The sequence below is a fragment of the Aythya marila genome (assembly GCF_965140915.1).
Source record: "Aythya marila genome assembly, chromosome: 3".
Classification (NCBI taxonomy): domain Eukaryota; kingdom Metazoa; phylum Chordata; class Aves; order Anseriformes; family Anatidae; genus Aythya; species Aythya marila.
Window position 1 is genome coordinate 44,978,552 of NC_139044.1, and position 26,862 is coordinate 45,005,413.

General features: G+C 35.7%; 1 protein-coding gene across 23 annotated transcripts in view; it reads right to left on the reverse strand.

The window, feature by feature from the left end:
* The window catches only part of AFDN (afadin, adherens junction formation factor), a 129,562-nt gene that overhangs the window by 21,571 nt on the left and 81,129 nt on the right, over positions 1-26,862 (reverse strand). For 12 of the 23 annotated variants that reach the window (XR_014317318.1, XM_082758299.1, XM_082758308.1 and 9 more), the window contains 5 exons: positions 24,480-24,678; positions 22,951-23,054; positions 20,835-20,939; positions 601-666; positions 364-437 (listed from right to left, as the gene is read on the reverse strand). Coding sequence is in view for 22 of the 23 variants with exons in the window: in XM_082758299.1 (XP_082614425.1) it covers positions 364-437; positions 601-666; positions 20,835-20,939; positions 22,951-23,054; positions 24,480-24,678 (548 nt within the window). In the remaining variant the exon portion in view is untranslated. The remainder of the gene's footprint in view (positions 1-363; positions 438-600; positions 667-20,834; positions 20,940-22,950; positions 23,055-24,479; positions 24,679-26,862) is intronic. The other 11 variants (XM_082758303.1, XM_082758290.1, XM_082758296.1 and 8 more) reach the window with 1 other exon arrangement.

A 26,862-nucleotide genomic window follows, 5' to 3' on the forward strand; every position in this document is an offset into this window, starting at 1 on the left:
AAATTACAAAACAACAGCTAGAAGCTAGTCTATTTACTAAACAGACGATATGCTTACATATAAGTATTTCCAGCTTCTGCAGGTAATTGTCAGAAGCCAAAATATTTAAAAAATAGAGCTAAGAACAGCTTGCAGAAAGATACAGCCCAAATGTGTAACATCATCTCTTCTATACAGATACCAATATTATATACAGAAAATACTCTGCAAACAGCTGAAAACTTTTGTTACTAAGATAACACAGAGAGAGTCATTTAAAAAGGAAAAAAAAAAAACAACAAACGATAAAGAAGAGATACAAAGACTAATTACACTAGCATTTTTTTTTTCCATGTAAAGACACTGAGTGAAAGCATTCTGTACCTTTCCTGGGATAGGCCCACCAAACTTCGACCGTCCACACTGAGCAACTGATCCCCTGCAGCCAGACGACCATCCTAATTACATATTCAAGCAAGGAAAAAAAAAAAAAAATCATGCACCAACGCTAACTTGGTGTAAATGAAAACAATCCATGCACACTAGCAAATAAAGGCTTTAAAAGTATTTCCAAAGGATCTTTCCACCTTTGAAATTCTGATGTTTAAAACTATTACTAACCACATCTGCAGCACCTCCTTTCACAACAGACTTGACGTATATTCCAAGTTTATCTTGACCAGCACCCTACAGAGAAAAGGATATTATTTTATTACATTTATATTTAATCTCTTGACCATTCCATAAATTTTAATAAAAATTTACATGGCTAGATAAACCTCTAAGTTTTTTTTTTTCCTCCCCAAACCAGGAAAGCAAAACAAAAAGTTATATAGAAGAGAGTTAAGTTCACTTAAAATCAAAAGAAGGCTTTAATATTAGGCCTCTAGAACCTGCAAGCTGTTAGAAGCAAACAATATGTGGTCTTAATGCAGGCTTCAATAATCAAGAAAATATGTCAACTGAAATTTACACTTTATAAGGTTTGTTTTAACCCCCTTCTAATGAGAAATACTTATTTGCACTTTTGTATGCATGCTGTTTATTTATTTATTTTAGATACCTGTGTATTCTGTGTATTATGTTCCAAAAGACTGCAGTGTTACCCTTGCTAACACCCAAATCTAACAAGGTAAATTGCAGATTGTCTATTCTGCTTTGAGATTTAATGACCCAAAGGAATAGAAATGCTTTTTACAGTAAAAGTTATTAGGACTGTAAAGGAGCTAGCAAAGAGGAGCAAACAGTGCTTCTGCTTTTTATAATAAGCAAGTAGATGTTACAACTAGGAAGTATTTCAGAGTTAACAAAACCACTGTTTAAGCCTACTGGAGAACCATACAATTTTGTTCATAAAAATCTGCCTCAAAGTATCCCACAATTTTAAAAGGACTGTTAACACTGAACATATTGCTAGACAGCCAACAAATTTAAGGCATGAGGATGCGAGCATCTATTCAAGCCATGCTGTTGCATCATCCACGTGCTCTAATTTGCAAGACACCACACAAGTCTACGTTAGTATCACAAACCTTTAAATTGTCACTTATAATGTAAGACAATCACTTGTGACTACACTATGTAGCATAGCAAGCCGTATCATTTAAACTAATCTGCATGTCACTGTGAAGAACACTACAGAACTACTGTTAAATTTTCAGAGCACAGATTTTGTTTTCTACAATAACGCCCAGGTTGATTTTGTACTGAAAATGCAAATTCTTCATCCCCTCCCCCCCACTTTTCCAACTCTACTTCTTTTGTCAGCAAAAGCATTCACAGCTTCCATCATTATAATGAAATAAAGTAGAAAAGTACAGGTGTTCTTCAAAAGCAAGCATTACACAAGATTTTTCTAAGCAGGTGAAGGCTTAGATTTTTATTAATTAAAACTTGAGTTAATTTCAAATGTTTATTCAAAATACACAGAATAGGATTTACTTTGAATCCCACGATTCAATATTAACATTCTATATGTCCAAATTTTTCATAACAATTGCATAAGTTGTACATAAAGGAAAAAAAGAAAATATCAATAAAATAACTAAAAGACATTTTCTGTGTATAGGAAGAACATAAAGGTAATTAAAAAAAATATATATAGATAAATACACACTTAGTTTTTTTAAGGACTCTAAGGAAACATTCAGACAATTGCATATTATTTTTTAACTTTATACCAGAAGAATCAGTTAAAGTTATGAGAAATACAAGTCAGAAGACAGCTAGATAAAAACAACGAAAAACAAAAGTCATGTTTCATAAATCTTTTTCCTCAAGCAACCAAGAAGCACATGGAAAATGCTGATCTGGCTGACAGAACATCTAGCCCTCCAAAAAATATGTGGCGATATCTCTTACTAGGAATTCTTAAAGAATTTAAGTTGTCATGGGATAAGATGGAAGTTGTCCATGCACATTAGTAACTAGTTTAACACTGGATAGGAAGTTTTAACTTTTCACAAGGAATGGAAGCTATCAGAGAAGACCTAAATGAATGTGCTGTTCATCAGGCTCACAAGTTTTTCAGAAAAAGAACAAATAATACTATAACTAAATTTGCTGGATAGAAAATGCACCAGTCAAAACCAAGAGTTGGAAAAGGACCGCATGATACTGGAGCAATAACAGGGGAAAACGCGTTTTACTGGTCTGAATGTGAAGTAATGCTTCCACCCTGTAGGGGACTGGTCCCCATCAGTGCAAGTTTGGCATAAACAACCCAGAAGAATTCTCTCTTCTTGTTGGGAACTGAAGATTAGATGATTGGCCTCCTTCCTTTGCCTCAAACCACTGTATAAAACCTAGAAGCAAGCTCGTTCAGTTCCAAAGGGCTAAAGACTCAACAGCAAGAGTCACCCATCCACCCTTTAAAGTTACAGCCCCATGGATCAATCACATAGTCACATTTAATTGTGGGGGATGAAGCAACAGCTTTTCTTGGAGCCAGACTGACCAAGACTAATCAGATGTCTCTAAAGCTACCTGGGACTGAAGCTGCTTTATTCAGTCCTAGCTTCCATAGGCCGCTAGCAAGAATCTCAGCCCCTTGGATCCAGTGAGTCCAAAGATCTGCCTAACACAGTCAAAGATAAGGTGAAAACAGCAAGCTGTTGGAAGAGCACTGCCACTTTAAAAAGTGCACACACTAATCAAGAAATGTGGAGACCATGAGTTTGCTAATCATGAATTACATCATACTGTATCTGTATGTGTCACCTTTCTTATCCTTGACTGTGATCGTATACTTTAAATGAAGTTGGAACCTTCTGTTAAAGCCTGTGTTATCTGCACTGTTTTTGCAAATAGTGATTAAGAAACATTTTCAATTGCAAAAATACCCATACAGTAGTTTCTAAACTGGCTTTAACTGTTCAAGAAACTTCTTTTTAGTTACTGTGTAAACATCTGTTTAGTTGCTGAGCAATCCTTATATATCAGCTCAAACATCTGGGAGCCAACAGAACTATTAGACAAGAGCAAAGAAAACAGAAAACATTGTGGTCACTACGCAACTACAGGGTTCACATTTAGAAAACTGCCTAATTCTGATTATTCCCTTACGAAAAGGCACCAGCTGAATCATGTGGCTCAGAGGATAACAAGAATGATCAGAAACACGGAGTTACTTTCTTGAGAGTGCCATATAACATATATGGACTCTATGGACTCCTCAGCTTAGAAACAATCAAGAGAGAAAGCGAAGGTCTATGGAATTACGAATGGCAAACAGGATTATTTATCATCTCTCTAGTCAGCCAAGACAAAGCTTTCTCACTCATGCCATCAGGTAGCATATTTTATGAAGTCAACTATTCCTCCCCGCTACCCCCCCCCCAAGGGGAAAAAAACACTACCAAACCAACAACCTTTTTTCCAAAGGATTTCATAATTCAGTTGGGATACTGCCAATAGACTGCTGCAGAGGCCAAAGATTCATGGTAAAATCTTCCAAGGGCTTTCAGAAAAAGTGATACAGATGAAATAAATGCTGGAAAAAATCTGAAATTACAAAAAGCTAGAAACTAGGAAGAAACATCTTACATGTGTTCTGTTACACTTTCTGGCTAAATATCTGTTATTAGACACAGCTGAAAGATACCAGATCAGATGGATTTTTTCTCCAACTCTTCTTGCACTCTAAACCTTACAGTGATTCTTCATGATGTTTCAAGGGAGCTGACATTTTGCTCACTGTTCCTCTTCTAAGTGTTCTTTTGAAGCCTATACAGTTTGTCAATCCTTTTCCTGTGTGCCTTTTTTTTTTTTTTTTTTAAGACAAGTTATGAGCAGATGCATTAGCTCCAAGTCACCTACTTAACACAAGGCTAATGAATTTTAAAAGTATAAAAATGATTTTAAAATAAATCTCTATTTATTCAGATTACATAGAACATCTTTAGTGTCTACCACATCTACTCCCAGAGTAGGACAAATGCATTTTTTCTTTCCTGTGTACTTTATATACCATTTCGTATGTTTCTAACAAGATGCCTACTATTTTTTCACTTACGCTTAGGCAGACCTCTTACTAAGCACCATCGAGTTTAACTTAGCCTCCTGACACTTTTACCCTAAGCTTTATAGTGATTGGAATCCAAATTCTTAATTTCTATTGAAACAGACTGGTTTTTGCTTCAGTTCTATCTTCCAGGAGACTACACAGTTAATTCTCATATGTACCACATGAATTTTTCTCCTATCACTTAGTGACATTACAGTAGAACAGGTTTCTTTGTAGACTGCTTATTAAAGCTTTTCTTTTAAAGAAATGTGAAGGTCAGCACAATTAAAATTATTCTTCCATAAACAAAGCAATTACGTGTACCAGTAGCAGTAATACTGAAAACATTCTTTCCAGTCCACTTTCGTTTCTCCAATCCTGAATACCAAACGCATGTTTATCTGTAAAGCTGTGAGATGGAACAGAAGAACGCAGCTGTAGAGAAGTTAAATGACTGTGGAATGCAAGAAATTGTGGAATGTAAGTGTAAAGAGATGCTTTTTTCCCTCTCCAAATTAATATATTGTAACCTACAGCAGATTTTCTCATATATCTATATATAGATGAGAACATCTGTATTATATATAGATATATATATCAACAATTACAATTCCCCAAAACGTTTTCAAAAACTACTTCAGCATATTGTAGAAGCAACAAAATAATTTAATCTACAACAGTAAACTCTCTAGTGGTACCAAATCTGTTTTTACAATCCTTGCAGAAAGTGAATAAACACCACCTATTTTGAGAAAAAATGGGAAATGCTTCCCATAAGTAATAATTTATGGCATTTTTCAAGGTGTACAACTGACAAAATAAAAACTACTGCTGCTTCTTTGCTACTTCCAAATTATCATCCACTGTTTAGTCACAGTTTTCAGCTGAAAGAGCCATGTATGAAGGGTTGGTAAAATATGAGGGGCTTAACAGAAAGTGAGCACAATCATTACGTCATAAGTAGTCAACACAAGCCTCGCCACAGGTTACAGTATTCCTAAACTGAACTGCATGAGCCCAGTACTCGACTCCAAAAGATCTTTTCTGTTTACTTCTAAATGGTTGCTACTGCTACAATGCATAACCAAAGCAGACAACCACATGGAAAATGTTTTCTATAGGTTTTCTGAGGTTTTCCGTAGCTATTAACCAATGAGAATGAGAACAACAGTAAGTTGTGGACTGAAGAAAAGGAATTATGTGATATTTATGAATTCTGATACCTCAAGTACACCAGACCTAAGCTTCAACATGAGGAACACCTCTACAGTACAGTTTTACAACCAGTACAAAAAAGAAAACAGCCCAGGTCATAAATAAAAATGCATAAAGCCCAGCAAAAATGTTTAAGGCCAGCAGTGTAGCAATATTTACGTGTTTCAGTATTGAACATGTGTTAAATTCACTAAAATGACATTAGCTGGGCACTGACACATAGCATCACACCAAAATCCACCAGCCTGCTTGTGCTCTCTGGTGCTTGGAGCTGCATGGGTGCTTCATGGCAGCTCCCAGGCCTGGCTCGGCCTGCCTGAAGGTTAAGCTGAGCTGCTTCCCCAACCCCTGCTCCTAAATAAGCACTTAAGTCTTCAACCAAATCACTTTTCTAAAATTGTTTACAGCCCAGCATAAGACAGATCATAGACATCAAAAAAGGGGGCTGCCAGGAGGCCTGGGTGCATCAAGGAGGGCTGGTGACATCCTCCCTGCATACAGGGCAGGCATCAGGTAGCCCTTCCACACCAGACCCCGAACAGGGATTTCTACTGTCAGAAACCCAAAAGCCCTCCTTTAAGGAAAATAATCACCAGGAACTGTTCATTTTTAAAATGTCAGAACAGCTCACCCATGTAAAAAGCACACTGTGAATTTGCACTAGGGAAGTATTCTTTTTAACGAGCAATACAAAACACAGCCAATGAATTTGACCTAACACAGGGTATTTCAGTTTAAACACCGCCCAAATAATTTCCAAATGGGTTAAAATAGCGTAACATAAAATAATCAGGTTTGCTTTGCAGCCACCTCAGACTCCATTGTTCCGTGAATGACATGATGTTTTAACCCGGCAACTTAAACCGCATCAGATTCCTAAATCCTGCTATTTGTCACCCACTCACTCGTGAAAGAACTCTGATCAGTGTCTGCAAAGCAACAGTATTCTAGTGGAAGCCAATTTCCAAAGTGTTTGGGGAGGGAGGACATCACAAAAACAAACAAACAAACACGAAAAACACACTCTAAGCCATACATATGTACCCTGAAAGAGAAAGAAACTAAACAAGGAGAAAAAAAAAAATGTTACAAATGATTGAAATTCATCTTTTTTTTTTTTTGAAGCCTTCATGGCAAGCACACCCAAAAGACACTTCCCAAGTTTGCCACAGCCCATCAATTCCCCTCCTAAACATAAAACATTTTAATTACCCTAATTTTAGCAAGAGATACACATGAATAGTGTATTTAGAACAGAAGAAAATACATCCTGTTAAGAAAAAAAAAAAAAAAAAAAATCAAAACACCTTTACTGATGTAATTACACAATGGGATAAACGTTTTTTGTTTTTTTTTTTTTTTTTTTTTTTCCTCCAGGAACCTTAATTCTCTCTGAACAAAAACATTAAAAGACTCTTGAAAGTAATCTTCTCCATGCTTGAGCTCACTCATCTTTAAGATGGACGTACACAGTCAACTCAGGTGGGAAACTGAGGAAAACAATTAGGTCCAGTAACCAGACCAAAGCCATGCATATCCAAGCAACTTAATACCTTCAAGTTTGTTTTTTTATAATCATCTTACACATCTTAAGAAGTAATTTAATACTTTAAGACAGCACAAGTTGAAAGATGTTAACATGTTGCACTTGCAAGTCTGGCATGCACTTAAATTTAGTAAGAGTATTAGAATAATTAATCCTTAATTTGCTGTGACTTACAGGTTGCTGCAGGAATTCTATGACAATGGGGAACATTCTCTTGCATTTAGAAGGAATTTTAATAGATCTTCTAATCCTGCTTGGGAGGTAAAGGCAAACACAGGATACTTCTGCATACAGAAGTCTGCTTAGAATGGTAACTGAGGTCTTTATCCTAAATCTAAATGAAGAAAAGAATGTATGGGAAAAATATTTGTTTAAGTGACAAGACTGCATTGTAAAAAGTAAATAAATAATGAGTTGTCCTCCAAGAAACAGACCAAAAGGAGCTACAAGTCAAAAGAATAAGCAAGAAATGGTCATATGAAATGCCACCAATTAATCCAGCAATTAAAAGTCACCAGAAATTCTATTTCCCTTACAACTGTTTCTGTTACATCCATGTGGTTTATGTATACTGTATAACAATACTTAAAGGAGGACAGAAGACACGTAAGGTTTTGGAAGAGAGGACTAACTTGATTTTTGCCATAGTAGCCCTATTTCAAAGAGTTCTTACCACAGAACAGAAACATCTTACAAGATGGTGTCTGAAATTACAACCCGAGGATGGAGATAATAAAAGCAAGGAAGTAAAACACAGAAAACGCTTCTTGAGTTTATCACTCATTTGGATGGCTACGATTGTTGGGAGCATCACGTCAGTACTGTTAATAGATTGCATAGCTCATGAAAGTCTAACTCTTCATTTGAAATTAAACGCAAACTTCAAATTATTGAAGTGGTACTGATTAGGCCTTAGTTTAGTGTTCAACAACATTCAACTACATTCAACTCTGTCAAATGCACATACAGAAAAGCTAATTATAACAAGAGAGACTTTTATTCCTGCTGATTTTTAGTTGAATTGACGAAGGACATTCTTAACTTGGTAGACCCTACATACAAATTGACACTATCTTCTGCATATGAAGCCACACGAATATCATAAGTCAACTCTCAGACCCTATAAAATACGTAAATCGTGTAAATTCAAACTCAAAACATGCTATAAATTTGATTAGAAGAAAAGTCTACACTGGTACCTACAGATTATTTTGCAAAAATACTTATGAAACTTCTTAAACCAATTATTTTCAAGAAAGAAATCCTGACCTGTTAAAGGAAGAAACTAAAAATGCAGACTATATACCCAAACCACAAAGTAACACATATAAATACTAAAATAGCAGACAACTTAATGAACAAGAAAATTGCAGCTTATGAGAGAAAAATGAGCAATAGCTATCACTTCATTTGTTTCAGGACAAGATGTTTTATCTTTTCTCTATCACGATGAATCAACAAAAAAACCAAAAAAACAGACCATAACACATTTACAATACAAAGAGAACAACATCTGAAAATACAACAAAAGACTGCAGAGCACACTTAACCAACCTCAACTTCAGCAAGAGCTTTCAGCTCTTCCAAAAAGCTATCTCAATGAAGAACGAATTTGGAGAGCCAGGGGCCAGCAGAAAATGGTCAGTATCAAAATCTGACCTGAGAAACAACTATTAATTACATATATACATAATATATATGTTGACATATGATTGACAGACATATGTTTACATGGTTGACTTTTTTGTTATTAATTCAGAGAAGAGTAATCCCTAAACATTTCCTATAACATTTAAAGTTCATTAAACTGTAACGAATAGGAATTTTACTAACCTAAAATCTCAAAATTTAAGCTGACTTCATTAGGGCAGACTTACACTTAGTAAATCAACATAAGCTGCACAGAAAAATTATTTTTTAAGGAAGCATCAAAATAACAGACTGTTTTTCTACTATTAAACCAACACAATTATGAAGCTCCTTGTTAGAAACATTTCTCAGAAAATATTATTCCTTGATCACTGAATTTCAAGAAAACATATCCAAATTATTTTCTGTATTATTCAAGCTAGTTTCACTTTCAGAAGATGACAAACTCTATTGTAATGGGTATGGCATACTGTATCTTCAAGCCTTTTGTTTGTATACCTTTGTGTTTTTTCTTCTTTTAATTACTAGACAGAAAGGAAGTCCACTAATTAAAATACCACAAAAAGCATGGAAGTAAGCCCTGGGTAAATACTTCTATTTTGAAAATTAAGAAGTAACACAAACTCTGTAAACTGCTGTTTATAAATGTCTTCTAAATAAGCAGAACAACTGGAAAATGTAAGCTAATATCCCAAGACACATCACCAGACAAAGTAATTTAGTCAAGAATTTACTGAATAAATGAAGAAATAAACTAGTTGACCAGAAGACTATTCTGAAAGGTCTGCAAAAGTAGAAAAGAACAGAAAACTCATGCAACGACGGCAACTTTTCAAGATTTCAAGAACAATTTTGGCATCTGTGGTCAGTACACTTTCAGTCTCTAGAATGCAGGTACAATACACTTAAGTCATTCCATGGATACAAGGCGGAAGGAGGGAGCTGGCAGGGGGGTGAAAAAACGGTGTTCAAATCCTAGATTTCCATGTTAAAAATGCACCTGGAAGGTGAAGAAAAAGTACCAACCCCGAAAACAGTTTTATTTAAGGGATTCCAACTCTTAAGTCAGACAGGCTGCAAACAGAAAAATCTGTTAATTCACTGGGAGCAGAAGGATGGAAGGAAAAACAAGTTGATACTGAGAAAAGCCAATCATGCATTTAATGCACCAAAAGAAAAATACAAAAATATGCTCAGCTGACTCAGATTTATGGCAGAAAAACTTATGCAAAGATTTTATACATATTGTCTAAATGGACATTTCTGTCATCTATTCCTGCTATGATTCTCTGCTGGACTACAAAAAATCGTATTAATCATATGATTGTGAAAAATCGTATCAAAGAAGCCAAAGGACCAAGCTGCATTATGCAGCCACTGTAACCACAGCTTTTGAGACAAACTAACCTTTTTTTTTATAATTATTATTATTTCTTACATCAGCTTATATGTGTCATCTATCAAACAACACAACAGTCCATACTTGTTTTCACATTTAGCATTGCTTTGCAAGCACCTCTTTGGTCTCACAGGATTGTGCTCAGAACTCTGCATTTGCTTCAAAACTTACAAGAGCTGTAGAAACAGAGGAGGGGGAATTAAAAAGGGGCATTTTTATTGAGTAATCAGACTGAGTGGTAATGAAAACAGTAAGAAACTACAGTGATCTGAAACACTACAGTGATCTAAAAAAAGGCTACTCTAACATACCAGAACAGTGCAGAAATGTGGATGGACAAGAATACAGGATTAATGAATTAATAAAAATTACAGAATTAAAGCAAATACTTAAAAAGAATACATTTTACTGCTAGAGTTGCTATGCCACAAGACAGATGAGTTTTATTAAACTTCCTCATAAGTAGTGAGCACAGGAAAATTTGGCTCATACATCACAACCTCCATACGACTGGAACATAAATAGCGCAACAGCGTGAACAGTAACATCAGATATAGCCTCCCCAGTGGCAGCACCATACCCAACCCCCAGACTGGTTATTCAGTCACCACGGAACCATTAAAAGCAGACAAATTTCCACCCCCACCTCCTCCCCGTGTTGCACTTGCCAGGATAAGCAGCCACGATGGGATGGTGCAAACAACACGCAGCTGAGGCTAAAAGCCAAGCACCCACGCCACGCAGGGACCTACTGCCTGTAGACACCAAGCTGTCCCACCGGTACCCCAGGCTAAATGGGGTGATAGCCCCTAACAATTAAGCTACTATCCTCTTCCAACATGATGCTGCATTAGAAGCTCTGGTGGAACAGCAATGAGCTGTACTTTCTGCTAGGTTGGTAATATTATTGCCGTTTCAGTAGATCTGTGGGGTGACCCAGTTATTTTAACGACTTGAATTAGAACATTAAAAAAACAAAAACTTTTCCAGTTGTTTGCAAAATTGTAGTATTAAATAACGAAAGTAAAATTAATGCATCTGTAAAGCATATCTATCTGCGTGTACTGTGCCTAACCAAACCGGTAATTCTCCAGACAACTGACAGTAAGGTCTTGTCATTACTTGTTCTGATCTATCATTTCCCCATACCGGTTTAGATTCACATGCTTTGTTGGAATAGTTTTATTGGAGTGCTGAACACTTTTCAATAAAAACTGCCAGAATCGTGTTTGGTTAAAGAAAAAAAATGCATCTCAATAAAAATATTTTTTTTTTTTTTACATTAAACGTTTACAAGAAATTCAAGTCTTCCTAATGACCTTGCAGTACCAATTTGAAGATTTGTCTTCAGTACTTGAATATTTAAATATTTGCAAGCGTCACATAATTTGTAACATGGAGAAGCAGTCTTGAAATGTAGGCATCTTTACCCTCCAGTTATAGTTTGGCTGAATCTATTAAAACCCCATAAAGTTACCAACTTTTTTCAAAGCAGTTTTCAATGCACGTAGCCTCAGCTATCAAGACTAGCTGTCAAAACACTCTGGACTGCAAGTTTGCAGACACCATCAGATTATTTATTTATTTATTTTTAATATCCAAGACTTGCTTGTATTTTGCATAATCTTGCAAAAAATAAAGACAACTTCATTTAAAAAACGTATATTGCACACATTCATGTGCACACACTCACATCGCTGTACCATTAGGCCCTGGCATCTCTTGTAACAGTTCAAGGATGACTCTGCTTCCGAAGTCGGTCTTTTTCATTAATTTTATGTTTATCTTCATAAAAACTACCGTTTAAAACAGAATGAATCCCTGCAACTAAAGTGTGTTTAAAGAAAACCATAAAGCTCTGCCCCATGACTGTAATCTAGCTATCAGGCCTGAAATCTTTTATCTGCCTACACCCAGAGCAGATTGTACTGATTTTTATCAGGGCTAATTCTCTGATTCCAGACTCTTAAGTTTACGCAGATCTTCGTAAATTTTTATAAATATCCTTAAAGGCAAGTTTATGCAGCTGAGTCAAGTCTCAGTCTGACCTCCCTGGCAAGTAGCAGGTCCAGAAGCATTGAAATAATCCAAGCTTATAAGCACTTTAAAGAATACCAGTTTAGTAAACTACGCAGCCAGTTTACAAATGTACTCTTTGCAAAAAGTAAAAGTTTCTAAACACTTCCTCTCCCTCAAACGCTCATTCCCTAAAGCTGAATACATTTTCTCGTCTGCATCTGGCTGAGAACAAGCATATTTATCTGCTTTATGTACAGAACATAGCATGCCTACGATTCACTGAGCTACTTGCTGTCAGTCCAGAGGCCAGTTCTGCAGCTAGCCGGCCCGCCTACAGCAAGGGCAAGCTTCTTTCCCGTGCAGATCAGAGAAAAAAAGTTTGGCAGAGGAAGGAAAGGCCTCTGCTACTTCAGGACCTACTTAGAGGCTTTGAAAATCTGTCATCGTTAGACAAAATATTTTATAGCACGCTGCACAGAAACGAGGTGAAGCAGCTTACTGTCTGTTAGTTGTGGCCACAGCTGCTGTGAGTCGTGCAGTAGCCTGGATTAAAAAGAGTTTTAAAATTGACCCGTGCTCCACATATGTAAACGTCTGCTTTCCTCCCTCAAATTCTCCACTAGAATTTTGGGTGGGAAAATACCAAACAGTTTCATAGTTGGAAAAAATACAGTCACAAGCAGGGAAAACATTTCCAATTAAACTAAACGGGAAATGGGGATTCAGCCTGTGGTGAAAATCAATGTTATTAGCAAGCAAAGAAATATTGCACAAATAAAAAATATATGGCTTACAATTCAGAGAAAATCTAGGCTGCAAGCTGTACAATATAACCGGATTCTGAAGCATCCAACATAACCTAGAAACTTTACATCCACATACCTATAAGCTCTATGTACAAATAGATTCAAAAGGGGTAAATATAAAGGACTGAAGAGATTTGTTGTTCTCTCTACTGGAATAAGGGTTTCATGTTAAGTGCCTGTCACGTTTTGTTTTGTTTTTGTTTTTAAGTAAAAGAACATTTGCAATCAAGATTGACTTGGGTACAAAGCAAGTAAATAAATGCATCTTGTATCTTCCTAAAGTTTGTTCCTTCCAGGAGACCAAAGAACCTCAGATGTTGTGTAATGGACTTCCTGAGACAGTCAAAATAGATTATATAGTTTTGTATGTAGTCTCGCATGTATGTTAACTTTCTTTCAACCAAATTACAGCATTCAGAATCCCCCATAAAGCAAATAGATGAACATGGGCAGCAGGCATGCAGACATGAATAACTGTAACATCGTCTGTGCTAGACAGAAGTATATGACTTTCTAACATGATTTCTCTTGTACTCTGAAAATTGAGGGCTTCCAAAAGATATCTGGATGAAAACCAAAGCAACTAAGTCAACTAGTGAAAGTAATTAGCCTAAAGTCATATTGTGACACCGAAATCAAGCGTGCAACAGTTTCTAGAGAACTATACTTTACTTTTGCTCCAATGAAACACAAACAGCTGTAGGTAAAGGCAAAAAAATTCATACAATGCCTTTGTAAAAGACTACGTAAGTTTTGGTCAGTGGTCTTCTGTAACCTTTCACCATTATAAATGCTGCAACTTCAGATTCATATGATATTGCACAAACTCATAAAAGGCACGTTTATTTTTTAACAAAAGAAATTAAACACACAACCCAGTTTGACTCTATGCAGCTTGTGTTTCAAAGGAAAAAAATCTTTTGCTGAGTTCAAGGAATACATATTGCTTGAGCTCTACTGCCCTAAACAAGAGGTAACTTTTTACTGTATGTTTGCTCTAAATTGTCTCTGAACAGCAGCATGTTAAGGGCTAGTTAGAGTTCAGTACCAGGAGAAGTTGTATTGAACACTCCGTGACATTTCCCTGTCAAGGCAACCCAGAACTAATGCTTCAGCTTAATTATGTCCATGGACAGAGTAAGAACATCACGGCTGATCTATTTTTAGGGGAAAATAACAATAATTTAAAAAATATGTATATTGCACACGTGTGTGCACACACTTTTTCAAAGTGATGCCTCATGGCTTTGTAACTAAGGAGAAATTACAGCAGAAAATATACAGTATATTACTCCACACATATTTTTTCTTCTTCACTTTCAGGTAGATAGTGTATCCACTGATACTGGATTAAGATGTATCTATCAGACCCTGTTAATAATCTAAATTTCTACCCCAAATGACAATATTATTCACACAGGAAAAAGTCAACACAGAATTTAACTTCTTAAAGTCTTCTTCATCAAAGGGAGTAAAAAATGTAAAAATTAAATGCTGCGTTAACATGCATTTAAAATACATTTAAATTATATGAATGCCAGAACTGAATGTAACCTGGTAGAGTAATTCTAGTTAAATACTATGTGCACTGTAACTTGTGGGCTAGCAAGTGCTTGCATATAAGGTGCTAGTACAAGGAAGAATTGGCACTATAATAAATAAAAAAATAAAAGCCACACAAACAAACCCTTTTTTTCCAGAAGACATAAACTACAATGTCTAGGCGACCCATTTGCAACATCAATCTAAATATAAGCAAGAAACAACACTCTACTTGAGCAAAGTTGCAGTCTCAACTAGTAAGAAGGAAAATCATGGTGTAATGTCATAAGCTTTAGTTTTTACACAGCGTATGAAAACAGTAGCATTAAATCATGCTGGAAGGAAAAGGCAAAGATTTTCCTTAAGTATCTAGAATGTACAGAGACAAGAAAGCTGTTAAGAGGGAAGAGTGAAGCGTCTGAAATTCTGTCTTAAAGACCTGGAACATAAGTAAAGAGCTAATAAACAGTTAAAAAAAAAAATAAGTGTCATTAACTGTCTGTATTTGCAAGCTTACAGTAAAGAGAATTGTTATGTATGTTATGTATTATGTTATCCGTATTATTTGCAACTAAAACCGTAATATTCAATTAAAAAAAAGATTTAAAACTAATGTTAACATCTGTTCTTCCTATATACATCACCTAACAGGTATTTGTTAAGGAAAATTTCACATGGAAATTGATATTCTTGTTAGTCTCAAACCCTCCTTAAAATTAACACTTTAGATTGACTTAAATATAAAATGATAAGGAACTCTTTAGACAGTAAGTCATCTCAAGGTGATTTAATTAAACCTTAAGATCAAACAAAGCTGCCAAATAACACAAATTATTTACAAGTTGGAGCCCACACACTTGTTTTTAGGAAAGTAACCCCTTCCCCACTATAATTATTAATGAACTGTTCCACTCAGTATTTGAAATGCTTCTATTAAAAAAGAAACATCACCATCTTATACAACATCACCCTACTTCAGTAAATGCTAAGAAAATATTTGATCTGACTCTCTCTTAAAAAGCCTTGAAAATATACCCTGATCTATTTACTGTAGGGCAGAGACATACATACATACTTTAAGGTGCATGCATATATTTTAAGGTAACTTTCTCCATTATAGTAAAAAAGGATGACAGAGTAAGAAGCAGAAATGCACTGTATATTTTTTAAGAAACAAAAATATTCATTAATATTCACAAAATATTAATGAATGTAACCAGCATGAGAAGGTAAATCCTCAAAATCAGCTCTAACACTTGGAAGAACGCTGGAATCCCCTCCCTCATGCAGGAGCAGTCTGAACAGAATTGAAATGCTTCTAGTCTGTGAATGTGTTAATATAGGATATCCTAACTGCAATGTATTCACAAGATCTGGTCTTTTCAGGAGAGTCTAAAAATTAAAAACCTTACATACACTGTTTGGGATGTCAAATTTATTATTCTACTAAGACTTTTAAGTGAAAAACAGGCTTTTAGAGGAATCTGGATTAAAGCCAACTAATACGACAAGTAAACATATCACAGGTCATGCTATTCATGCTCTTCCACAGTAAAACAGTAGTTATCACACCTGAAACTTTAAACATTAATAGTCACTTCCACAAGTTTGAGAAGTGCATATCAAGAACAAGCTAAAAAATTTGTTAAGCTTTTTCTTTCTAGATTTTGGAAAGTTAGCTATTAACATCTGACTATATTTAACTGCATGCTATATTACACTGTTGCTACACGAACAAATCACTACTGGCAGGTTTAAACAAGCAAGAGAGCAGGGAAAAGTACAGGGATAGCATTTAAAACTTAAGAGAAAAACAGTCCCAACAGAAACCTGAACAGACTTACCATGGATTCTGTTCTTCCAACAACAGAAAACCACATTTTGATCTCCGGGACTACAGATCCTTGAAAGAAAAAAAACAATTCTCCACTTCTCTTTCAGCCCTCTACAGCAACCACCACTCTAGTCTGCTGGATTTTCCAAGATACCCATCAAGATAACTGAGCTGGATGCTATGACACGGTATAGCATTTATCAACACCAGCTATAACCAATACAATATTCAGACTCTTACGTAATCAGTTATGCCGTTCTGGCTTTCAGTTGCTCTAGAAGCTTTATTAAACTTTGAAAACCGATAGAAAAACAAAAAGGGAGCCCTTTTGTAGAAAAGACAAAAAAATCTCCAAATTAAACAGGAAGTAGTGTGCTGGCCCACAGATGGCTACGAAGTCACATGCAAAAGCCCCCAAAAAGCGATATATTTTTAAAGTAAACTGCATGCACACTCTGCTTCCAAATCATCTGGATTTCATAAAAACTTAACCGCAGTGTGGTTGGAAGTCAGGCAGCTTTTAACATCAAAACATCTTTCGGGGTTAGAGCAACCAAATTCTGCACACAACCTCAAAAAGCAATACTGTTCCCGATGCCCGACCACTCCTACCACCTCGATTTCCATATACCCATTACAAAAGCTGCTGCTAATAAAGCTACCTGAGTATTACTATAAGAAAACACACAACACCTATGAAAAGGTAGAACAAGAAGTCACTGTTTCAGGTCATTTAACATGTGAAGTTATAACTTCAAAACATAACAAAATATATATATATATGTATAATGCATTCAGTTTAAGAAATGCTGCTAGGTATTTTCCCGACTTAAAGCAAAACAACCACACACAGAACTGTTTACAGTGCTCTGGCACCTAACAGTTATTGCATAATGAGACAGGTTTTATCTGGTATGCATGCATACAGCATATATGCTTGCTACATGGTTGCTCAACTATGCTCTGGGGCTGTCCTGCCTCAGAAAACACCCTTAGAGCACACTCAGGTGAACAAGCTGATGTGTAGCAATTGTGCTCTCCCTGACATTCCTGGCAGGCCTATAAAACTTCAAATTAAATAAAATATGAGCAGCTGGGAAGTAGAAGTAACACACTTAAACATTCTGCGGGTCATTAGGTGGAAAAAGAATTAAGCAGGGGGTCTGGCAGTGACATAATGCTGTCATCTCTTCCTTGACTCACCTCCCTTGTTCTTGTTTTGCTTTTATATTAATGCCACCAGTATCATAAAATGAAACCATCTGTCCTAAGAATAAGCAGGCATACAGCATTTCAATGCAAGTTGTGTCACTTCTCTGCTTGTATGACCTTAGCTTCAACACGTTCAATCTTTTTAGATTGCTGCAGGACAGGAGTGACCATCACTTGGTAACTAAGAACATTTATAGTGGAAGGGGTATGTAAGCTATAGTGTGCACCTTACCAATTAAAAGCTCTTAATTGGTACAACTTTATTTACCTACTGAACTCTGCAAACTAATAAAAATCCAAAGAATTATCAAAGCATGAATTAGTTGGATGTTTCCTCAAAGATGAGCAGTTTACTACCAAAGGGCAACAGTCAAAAGAATATTTTTTTTAATTATTATTTATTTTATTTTATTTTTTTACAGACATCTAGAGATGGGTAAGAAACGCAGATTCTGTGAATACCACCACTTCAACCATCTTTATACAAAGTCAGAGACAAGTATCAAGAGCCCACAAAGACTTAACATGACAGGCAGGTCTGCAGTGAACATGCAAAGTACTCTCACAGCATGCTACTGACAGCAACTATTTTGTCACCTCCCAGGAAAAAAACAACCGTTTTCCTAGCCAAGTTTCAGAGTTGTATTTCACCATTTGGGACAGTGCCACCTATTGACCAGCCCCTGCATTTTCTTTTATTACAGCACTTGAAGCACTCTTGAAAGCAGTGGTTAAACAAAGATAATTGGGTTTACAATTAAACTATGATCCTGTGCGTGGCATCAGTAACTGCAATTTCTGAAATCAAGTATGAGCTTTCATTTCTTCAGCTATAAAAGTACCTTCATATGAACACATGACAGACAACTTTCTAATACTAGCAAATCCTGTATCTATTCTCATGCTTACCTCTCTCTCTCATTTCAGATACTGTCGTATTTTAAAAGTTTAGAAAAATTTAAACAGTCTGTTAAATTTCTTTCCTCAGTAAAGGAGAAAGTGAGAATTTTAATTTTCATGCTGTAAGAGACACATGACTTGAGGTGCGTCAGAATAACTATTAGCAAACGTCAACAGGATAATGATAGAAAGGAAAAATCCACCCATTATTACTAGCTTCTCAGCCATGCTCACTCAATTCTCTAATATATTCTGCCCTGCTCAGCTTGAAAAAAATTAATGCCTTTGTATTCTTCCTTAGCCTACTGTTTTTAGGAAGCCTATTACAGAAAAAATGTGCTATTACTTGCTTACAGTAAGTAGTGTACACCCCTTGAATTAATTGCTTAAAAATAATCCTATTTAATTACCACTGCAACTTATTTCAGCACAATGAAAGACAATTATTTCTATCCAACATTTTGCTGACTTAAATTAAGTGAAAGTTTCTATTCTACATAAGCTAAAAGTAAAGATCTGTCTCTTGCTTATTTAAGATCAAGATTCAAGACATGACCTTTTTAAAAACAGAATTCCAATACGTGGCAGGCATGCAGCACCAAAATGACCTGCAGTCACTGCCTGGAGCACTGAATGTTTCTGCAACTGCACATGATGAGATGAAGCACACTGCTTCCGTCACTGATTATGACATGGAGGTATCATGAAATGTGTTAAATAATTTATTAAAAACAACAACAACAAGAACACCTAAATTTCAAATCAAGTTTACACATTGACCAATAGCATTGTTATGTACTGCTAATGAAAGTTCTAAGTGTCAGTTGTTAAAGCAATGGGAGTATGGGAGAAGCCAGACAGCTCCAGTGAAAACGGAAACTCTCTCCACACTCCTGATAACCTGCTTTTCTCTACATTATAAATTAGATATCACAGTTGAAAGTGGAAAAAAAATCTGCTGCACATTTTGAAGCATTCAACAGAAATGCTGTCAGAAGGCAGTCTTAACATATTTAATCTGGCATATTTTAGGATCTACTATTTGCTTCTCAAATTATTAACCTGCTCAATAAAAACAGGAGCAGAATATTGAGTTACATTTGCCAGGTCCTGAGTAGTTTTCTCAGTAACAGCTGATTGTCAGCAGCATATACCTGACACCTCGTATTCCTTTACAGATGTCAGAAATAAACCTTTAAAAGCCAGTATCACACAAGATTATCATTTCAAGAACACACTATGAACTGAGCAAAGTTGCAAGGAAAAAAATGTAGTGCTGTTCAGAAGTAACTACATGAAATAACTTAAAAGATTTAAAACAACTAAGTCTTCAGCCCATGAACTATGTGGCAAGGAAGAATAGGTTGTTTTGAAAAGTTTCATGTACTTGTGAAAGCATACTAAGAAAAACTTGTTCTACCTATACCTCTATGTACACTACATAGTAACAAGAAGTACTTTTGGATACCACAGTTACATCATTCATATCAAATCTAAAATATAAAGATTATGCCTCCTGTGTGACTAACCTGATAAAGAGAAGTCAGTCAATTAGTGGAGTCCTCCACCTGGTGGCTGGAGTTGTATGTGCATTCTATATATTACTACCAACAGGAATAGCTTACACCCAAGATTCTAGTAACTCAGGACAAGAGTTATTATCCCTGCTTCACCAAACTAGATAATATGCTGTAGCTGTCTACTATAAAGAAGCAAAACTGATGTCATGCATGCAGCTGTATACTATACAGAAGACCTTGTCTTCATAGCAGAAAGTAGAGACAAATGTTAATGTTTATTTTTTTATCCATTCATCTACTACAAAAACTACTGCAAATACTTTATTCTATTTACCGCTTTTCTTTACCAGATACTTCTACTGTTTTCAGCAAAACTACTAAATAAACTAGTTTATTAATTCCATTTAATAACATTGCCAATTTTTGGCTTAGAAAAATGCTGAATAAACCTGCAGGATAGCTTTAGACTTAGATGTCATAACTACTTCATCCATATTTTTTCTTGCATTACGTCTGTGTATTTTACATAAACATTTCACAGCTAGTATAAAGTACGATCAATATGACATGCACAACAAACTCAAGGGAAACAAGTTTTTCCATTAACATTTTCCACAAAAGGCGGACCGCCCCTTCCCCCCCCCCCCCAACAACAACAAAAGCACAAACGAAACGAACAAAAGAAAAAAAATTCTCCATGACACTTACACAAACTGACTTCCATACCTTGGCAGCAACAATGCTGAGGCCCATTCCATTTTGTTTTTTCAATGTTACAGTTATAATTTCAGGTTCTTTCCTCAAAGGCTGAGCCTATCAAACAAGGCAAAGAAAGAAAATTAAAGATGACAGGAGTTCATATGCACTATCAGGCTATGAAAATTATTGTGCAAAACAGCTAATCTACAATCAAAACTAAGCTGTAAGGGCAGCAGCAGATCTCTAAATCTCATCTCAGATACCATGGCTGAAACTCCATTTTCAAGTTGGAATCCCTGAACGCTTGATTAATATGAATTCATGTTATCAAGCATTGCATCTGTGTTCTGAGCATTAACAAAGTTGTGAAATCTACCCACTGTTTCTCCTCCAATTCAATAGTTCAATAGATATTATTAGTGATTCATAATTTGAAATGTTTATGCCTACAAATGTAATGTCTATAAAACGTAAAACATTTACTTTTAATGAATACTGAAGTACAGACTCAGTAGGCCACTGCTAAAAAGATGACAGTGATATACATGGAACTCAGTATTTAATACTGTATCTAGAAGACAATTCTGCAAAGATATTAAAGGACTAATTAATTTCAAAGGCATTCTTCTGAAAGAATGTTCAGAAAATTTTCACTTCTGAAAACGCCGTAAGTCAAATAAAACTCAACCCCCAAACATTTTCAGTAATTTATTTGCATCTCTGCAATATTGCCAGTTCCCTCTTCTCAAAAAGTTGACATCATTCTTATTTAGGTGAAACATATAAATTTATTCACGTGCAACCTAGTTTGTAGTTTGTATTCATATTAAAACCCAACAAGTGCAAGCTCCACAAGACCCACGACAAAGTAGAAATAAATAGAAGTAAAGCCAAAGAAAAAAAAAAAAAAAACTATTAACGCTTTGATTAAGTACAAAAACTAGAAAAGCAAGTAGATTTCTAACTATTAACGTTAGCACTCCTGTGCAAAGTCTGCAGAAGTACAGAACCTGTTTCTACTTTAATCAGAATTTTTTCCATTAGTTTAAGTAGAAAAATTATTAAACTAAGTCAAAAAAACAACCATATACACTGGGAAAAGTTAGCCACTGGGAACATAGTCTGTACTTAATTTCACTTTTTGTCTAACAATAGAAGAAATTCTTCAGTGAAAATCTGAAGACAGGCAATACCCCTGAGCCTCACAACTATAAACGAGGACGTTTACCCAATGTTTAGATTACGTGGACATGGTGCACCAAGAGGTGGTGTGTAGGCTACCACCATAAACAGACTTGCTATGCTCTCAAACATAACACATTCAATTAACAGATGCACGAGAGAAGAATAACTAAATTTGGTTATCTGGACCATCTTAAACGGTATTGATTTCTGTAGAGGAATTAAATAGTAGCATCTTGCATTTCTTTATGTAGCCTTTTTAAGGCACACTGGCCAGAATTCTACTTTTTCTTAGTTTGAGGAACAGTAAGTACCTAGTATGTAACTTCAGATGACTTTTGTTTGCGCTAGTTCTAAAAAAATAATTTCTTTAGAGCAACAAAGGGAAGAGGAAGAGCAAATCAGTTCAGGACTGATGCACCATCTGTAGATTTAGGAGATGCCCTCTTCTGTTTTGGGACTGAGGCCCAAACACATTCTTCAGGATACTACATAATGTCATCTAACAAATGTTGGGTTCTGAACAGAGTAAATGAAGCTTTCAAGTCCCTCTGAATACCGAAGAGTAAACATTTATCTTAGAGGGCCTTAGGAAGACAGGTAAATTCCAGTTTACATTCACATTAACAGTTATTTACAGATACATGTCCACATACACTTCCACCAGTGTTTACAAGGAGTTTCTTTACCGTTTACACCAAAGTGGTGGGGGAACACAACAAACAATTTGATGTGAGAATTCCATCATGCAACAACCTAAAAAAAACACACCTGACTCACAAAAATCTGCAAATAGTTCCTTAAATACCAAATCACTCATGAACTACATCTTTAATTAAGCCTGTTCCTCCTAACGAGAATTAAAACTTACCACACGCAACACAATGGCTTACCAAGAAATCACTATTCAATTTTCACCATTATTCCCTGAATTAATACTTACTAGCTCAGCATTCTCATGTGACAGGTGACTTTCATAGTCTGCACCTTCAAAGTATATTGTCCATGTGCCTGGTGACCGGGGATGAGGTATTAGTCTACAAAAACCTGAAGGAGAAAGTAATGTTAACATAGGCTTGGTATTTTGTCAACAGATTAATTAAAATCAAATAGCCTGCCACCAGGAAATAATCAAACAGAAGTATTCATCTTTTTATATTTCGAAGTATGTTGAATCTTGTATCTTATATGCAATTAGGTGCTTCACTACAATTTTATGAAACCTACAAAATTTTATACTTCTACAGCTGCTGCTTCTGAGAAACATTTGTTTGAAAACATTAAGAGCTCATAAAAAGCTCTTGGGCTGTAAAATACAGCTTCTACCAACAGGAGATGTGAAATATCAGAACATGAGCAGTTATCACTCAGAATAAGACAGCATTATGGAAAGCTTCTACTTTGCACAGAGCCTAGCTAGCCAGTCTAAGCTTAAATTTGGCAGAAGTGAAGCTTTGCCTAGACTTTAATATTCAGTGCAATTCTGCCACTAAAAACAGGGTTTTGTTTACTAAGCAATTTCTAGAATAAAAATAAATAATTACAGCAACTAAGAGGCTGGTGCTTTGTCCATTGACAATGACTGCGTCAGAGACAGAAATTTAAATGAGGTGCTTCAGTCAGGTGATTTAGTTATTTTAATTTTGAAAGTTATTCATTGTTCTCTCCTAAATCAAGAAGGGTGAAAATCCACATTAGTCTGATTACAAATCGCATCAACCAAAAAGATGAGCTTCTCCTCTTCACAAAGATCATCTTTCAGCAATTCAGTTTACATTGATTTACTGCAAACCAGTCACTTAGCATAGTTTAAGAAATACCTTAGAAGTAAAAATTTGCATAGACACATCAAAAAAGTCCTTGTATGCAATAACTATACAGAAATTCTTAAAGCAAATGAATTATACTTCCTCATTAAATACTTTATTTTGCTAGTACTCTTTAGTCTCAAGACTATATCCTCTGTAACTCACTTTCCACAAACACTCAAGTTTCTTAGCAGTTGTGTTGTATTTTTTTGTTTGGTTTGTTTTTAAATGCAAGAATATGGCATTTCTATAAACTAAGCTGGAACTGACAATTGCAGAACTTCTGTTATGGTTAAGACTGTTGACATTACTTAAGTATTACAGAATTTACATTTATGTATTTTTGTTTTTATTTTGTTGCTAGAACTGCAAAACAAAACAAAACAAAAACCTTTTGGAGCAAAAGGCAAAGCCAAATGTCAGTAGACACTAGTAAGTAAGCAGTGCTTTCTCAGAACCTTGAAAGCAAATGAAACGGATGGGGAAAAAGGATAAGAATTCAAGAACACTGCATAGCTTTTATGGGTTGCAAAATTTGACCATACACTATAAAAAAATCGAAATACACATAAAGAGAAAGTAATTTACAATTAACTAAAATGTATTTTGCATTCTGTGCTCACTACACCATAAAAGAAACTCATCGTAAAACAGAAGAACTGACCTCTCTGACAGAGAGGATCCAAGAATTCTTGTAAACCACTCGGAACATTTCTGACAACATCACAAGAATAGCCATCTTCTGGTAAAAGGAAAGGCAGCTGTAAGTCGGGGTCCTCTTCCAACTGGACTTCTCTGCCATCACTGCGAGCAAGTTCATCAGCAGTGTTTTCTGCAACAGTTACTACATTCTCTATCAGTTCCTGGACAGAAAGTAGAAAAACACTGTTATTATAATGATAATGTGAAATAACCCTTTTAAGGAAAAAATATAATAAGAAAACATTAAGACTTCATTAACAGAATCTGGGAAACTGAGTATCAGAGATAAAACTTCTTTGGCTCCACTTTGTACACAAAGGATGCTGCACTGCTTTATTTGTCAAATCCCATAGATAGCATAGTTAACAAATAAAATTCAACAGCATTTGTTTTTCTTTCAGTGTTTTCTAAAATTGTGTCACATTTGTACTTGATAGGACAAGTGCATTTAAAAAACATCTAATATAGAACATGCATGTTCAAGAGGCAAGTTGGAATCACAGGGAACTTAAAATTTTGACAATTTGTTGAGTATACTCTGTAAGACTAAATATATAGGAAAGAAACATATGACTTGTGTATACCAGTACTTTCAGCTCCATCAGGACACACATACCCAACAAAGGGCTAATGGCACATATAGTTGCCTAGTTTGGAAGGTTTATAGAACAAAGTCTTTAATTCTACACTCCCTGCGAGCTCAGTGCAATACAGAGAACACTGTTAAGATAGATACCAATTTTTAAAGTAACACAATAGAAGCACATGGACATAGAGCAGAATCACTCAAGTTGCAGCAAGGAGCTGCAGATTTTACATTTGGTGCTCAACTGTTCTGCTTAGTTTTGCAGAAAGTTCTGTGAAACTGGTATGGTCTTCACGTTGTAGCTACCATGGTGGCATGTAGTGCACAGCAGTCTTCCTACTGCATTTCTGAGAGAACTGTAAGATTTCAACAGGGTACCTATCACTAGGTTGGATGGATTGATAAAATTAATACAAAAGTTAAAAAAAAAAAAATCAAATTCCTGACAACTTCACAAAAAGGTCCAACCAGCGTGCTGTTTCTGTATGCTTCTCTTCTATTCATCCCAAATTACTCAAGAGTGCTCAGTGAAAAGGCTGCTCTCTCCCACCCACCCCTCACCCCAGCAGTTCCTTTGTTTTTCTGTTACTTTAAATGCCTTTGGCAGGTAAAGACAAGTTTTAACATGAAAGTTTTCAGTTGTTACATTTGCATTGTACAGGAAAAATAAAACAGGCAACTATTAAAATGATGCAACTCATCATTCTCAAACACTTGGTGTCTTCAAATTATGCGGTTTACCTTAGGAACCAAGGAATCACCTCTCATTTGACTCATCACTGAATCTAACTGAACAGGCAGAATCAATATTTAAAAGTAACTTCTTTACTTCTAGCATTGTTTTTGGAACAGAACTTACCCCTGAGATGTATGGTTTTCCTGGCATTGAGCTGTAATTACTACAATTTATTTGAAGCTGCTACAGATATTCCATGCAGATTACCCAACTGTAAGTATTTGCTTTACTCAAGATTTGTGTGTGATTTCCAGTTTCATTCTACAGCTTCTACTTGGCTCCCAAAACCAGCTTGGCAATTGGGTCTTAATCTCATTCCTGTTATGCTATTGCGCCACTCCAAACTGTAAGCCTAGTGTAACAACTTTATTACTTGGGCACAAAGCAGAATACAGTCATGACAAAAATATACACGTGTTCCCATCCGAACGTTCAGTTTTGGCAAATGTCAAGGGGGAAGTCAGATAAATCCAGACTGTCTTTAGGAGATGCTCTCTGAGAAAAGCCTTTTTACTGTAAAAGGTGCTAATTTCTAAAAGGATTACATCAAACAAAAATATGTAAGTATAAATACACTTAAATTCCTTTGAGTAGATTCCAAGATGTGAAAATTTTCAGATTTGGCAGCAGTAAGTCAGGGTTTGAGTGTACATGTCTTTTTAATAGCAAGGAACAAAGAACTACCAAATAACACTTCATTGCAACAGGGAAAACTAGCCATACTAATAATCCTCCTCTGACACTAAGAAAATCTACCACAGTTAGTACTGCAGTTCTTTGAGGTCCCTAGAGACCAATAATTTAAAAAGTGGAATTCTACCTATGTGTAAACAGGAAATATAAGCTATGTTCTTCAGCAAAAGACTTTTGGGTTTGGTAATCAATATACAAAAATCAACTGTACCCAAGCCACAAGTCAAGTGAAGACCTTTAGAACGACTGTATTAGTACCTTTGATTTAATAAAGCGATATATCCACAGTCATTAAAAAAATACTCTTTGTACACAATGGATTCAGTTGCA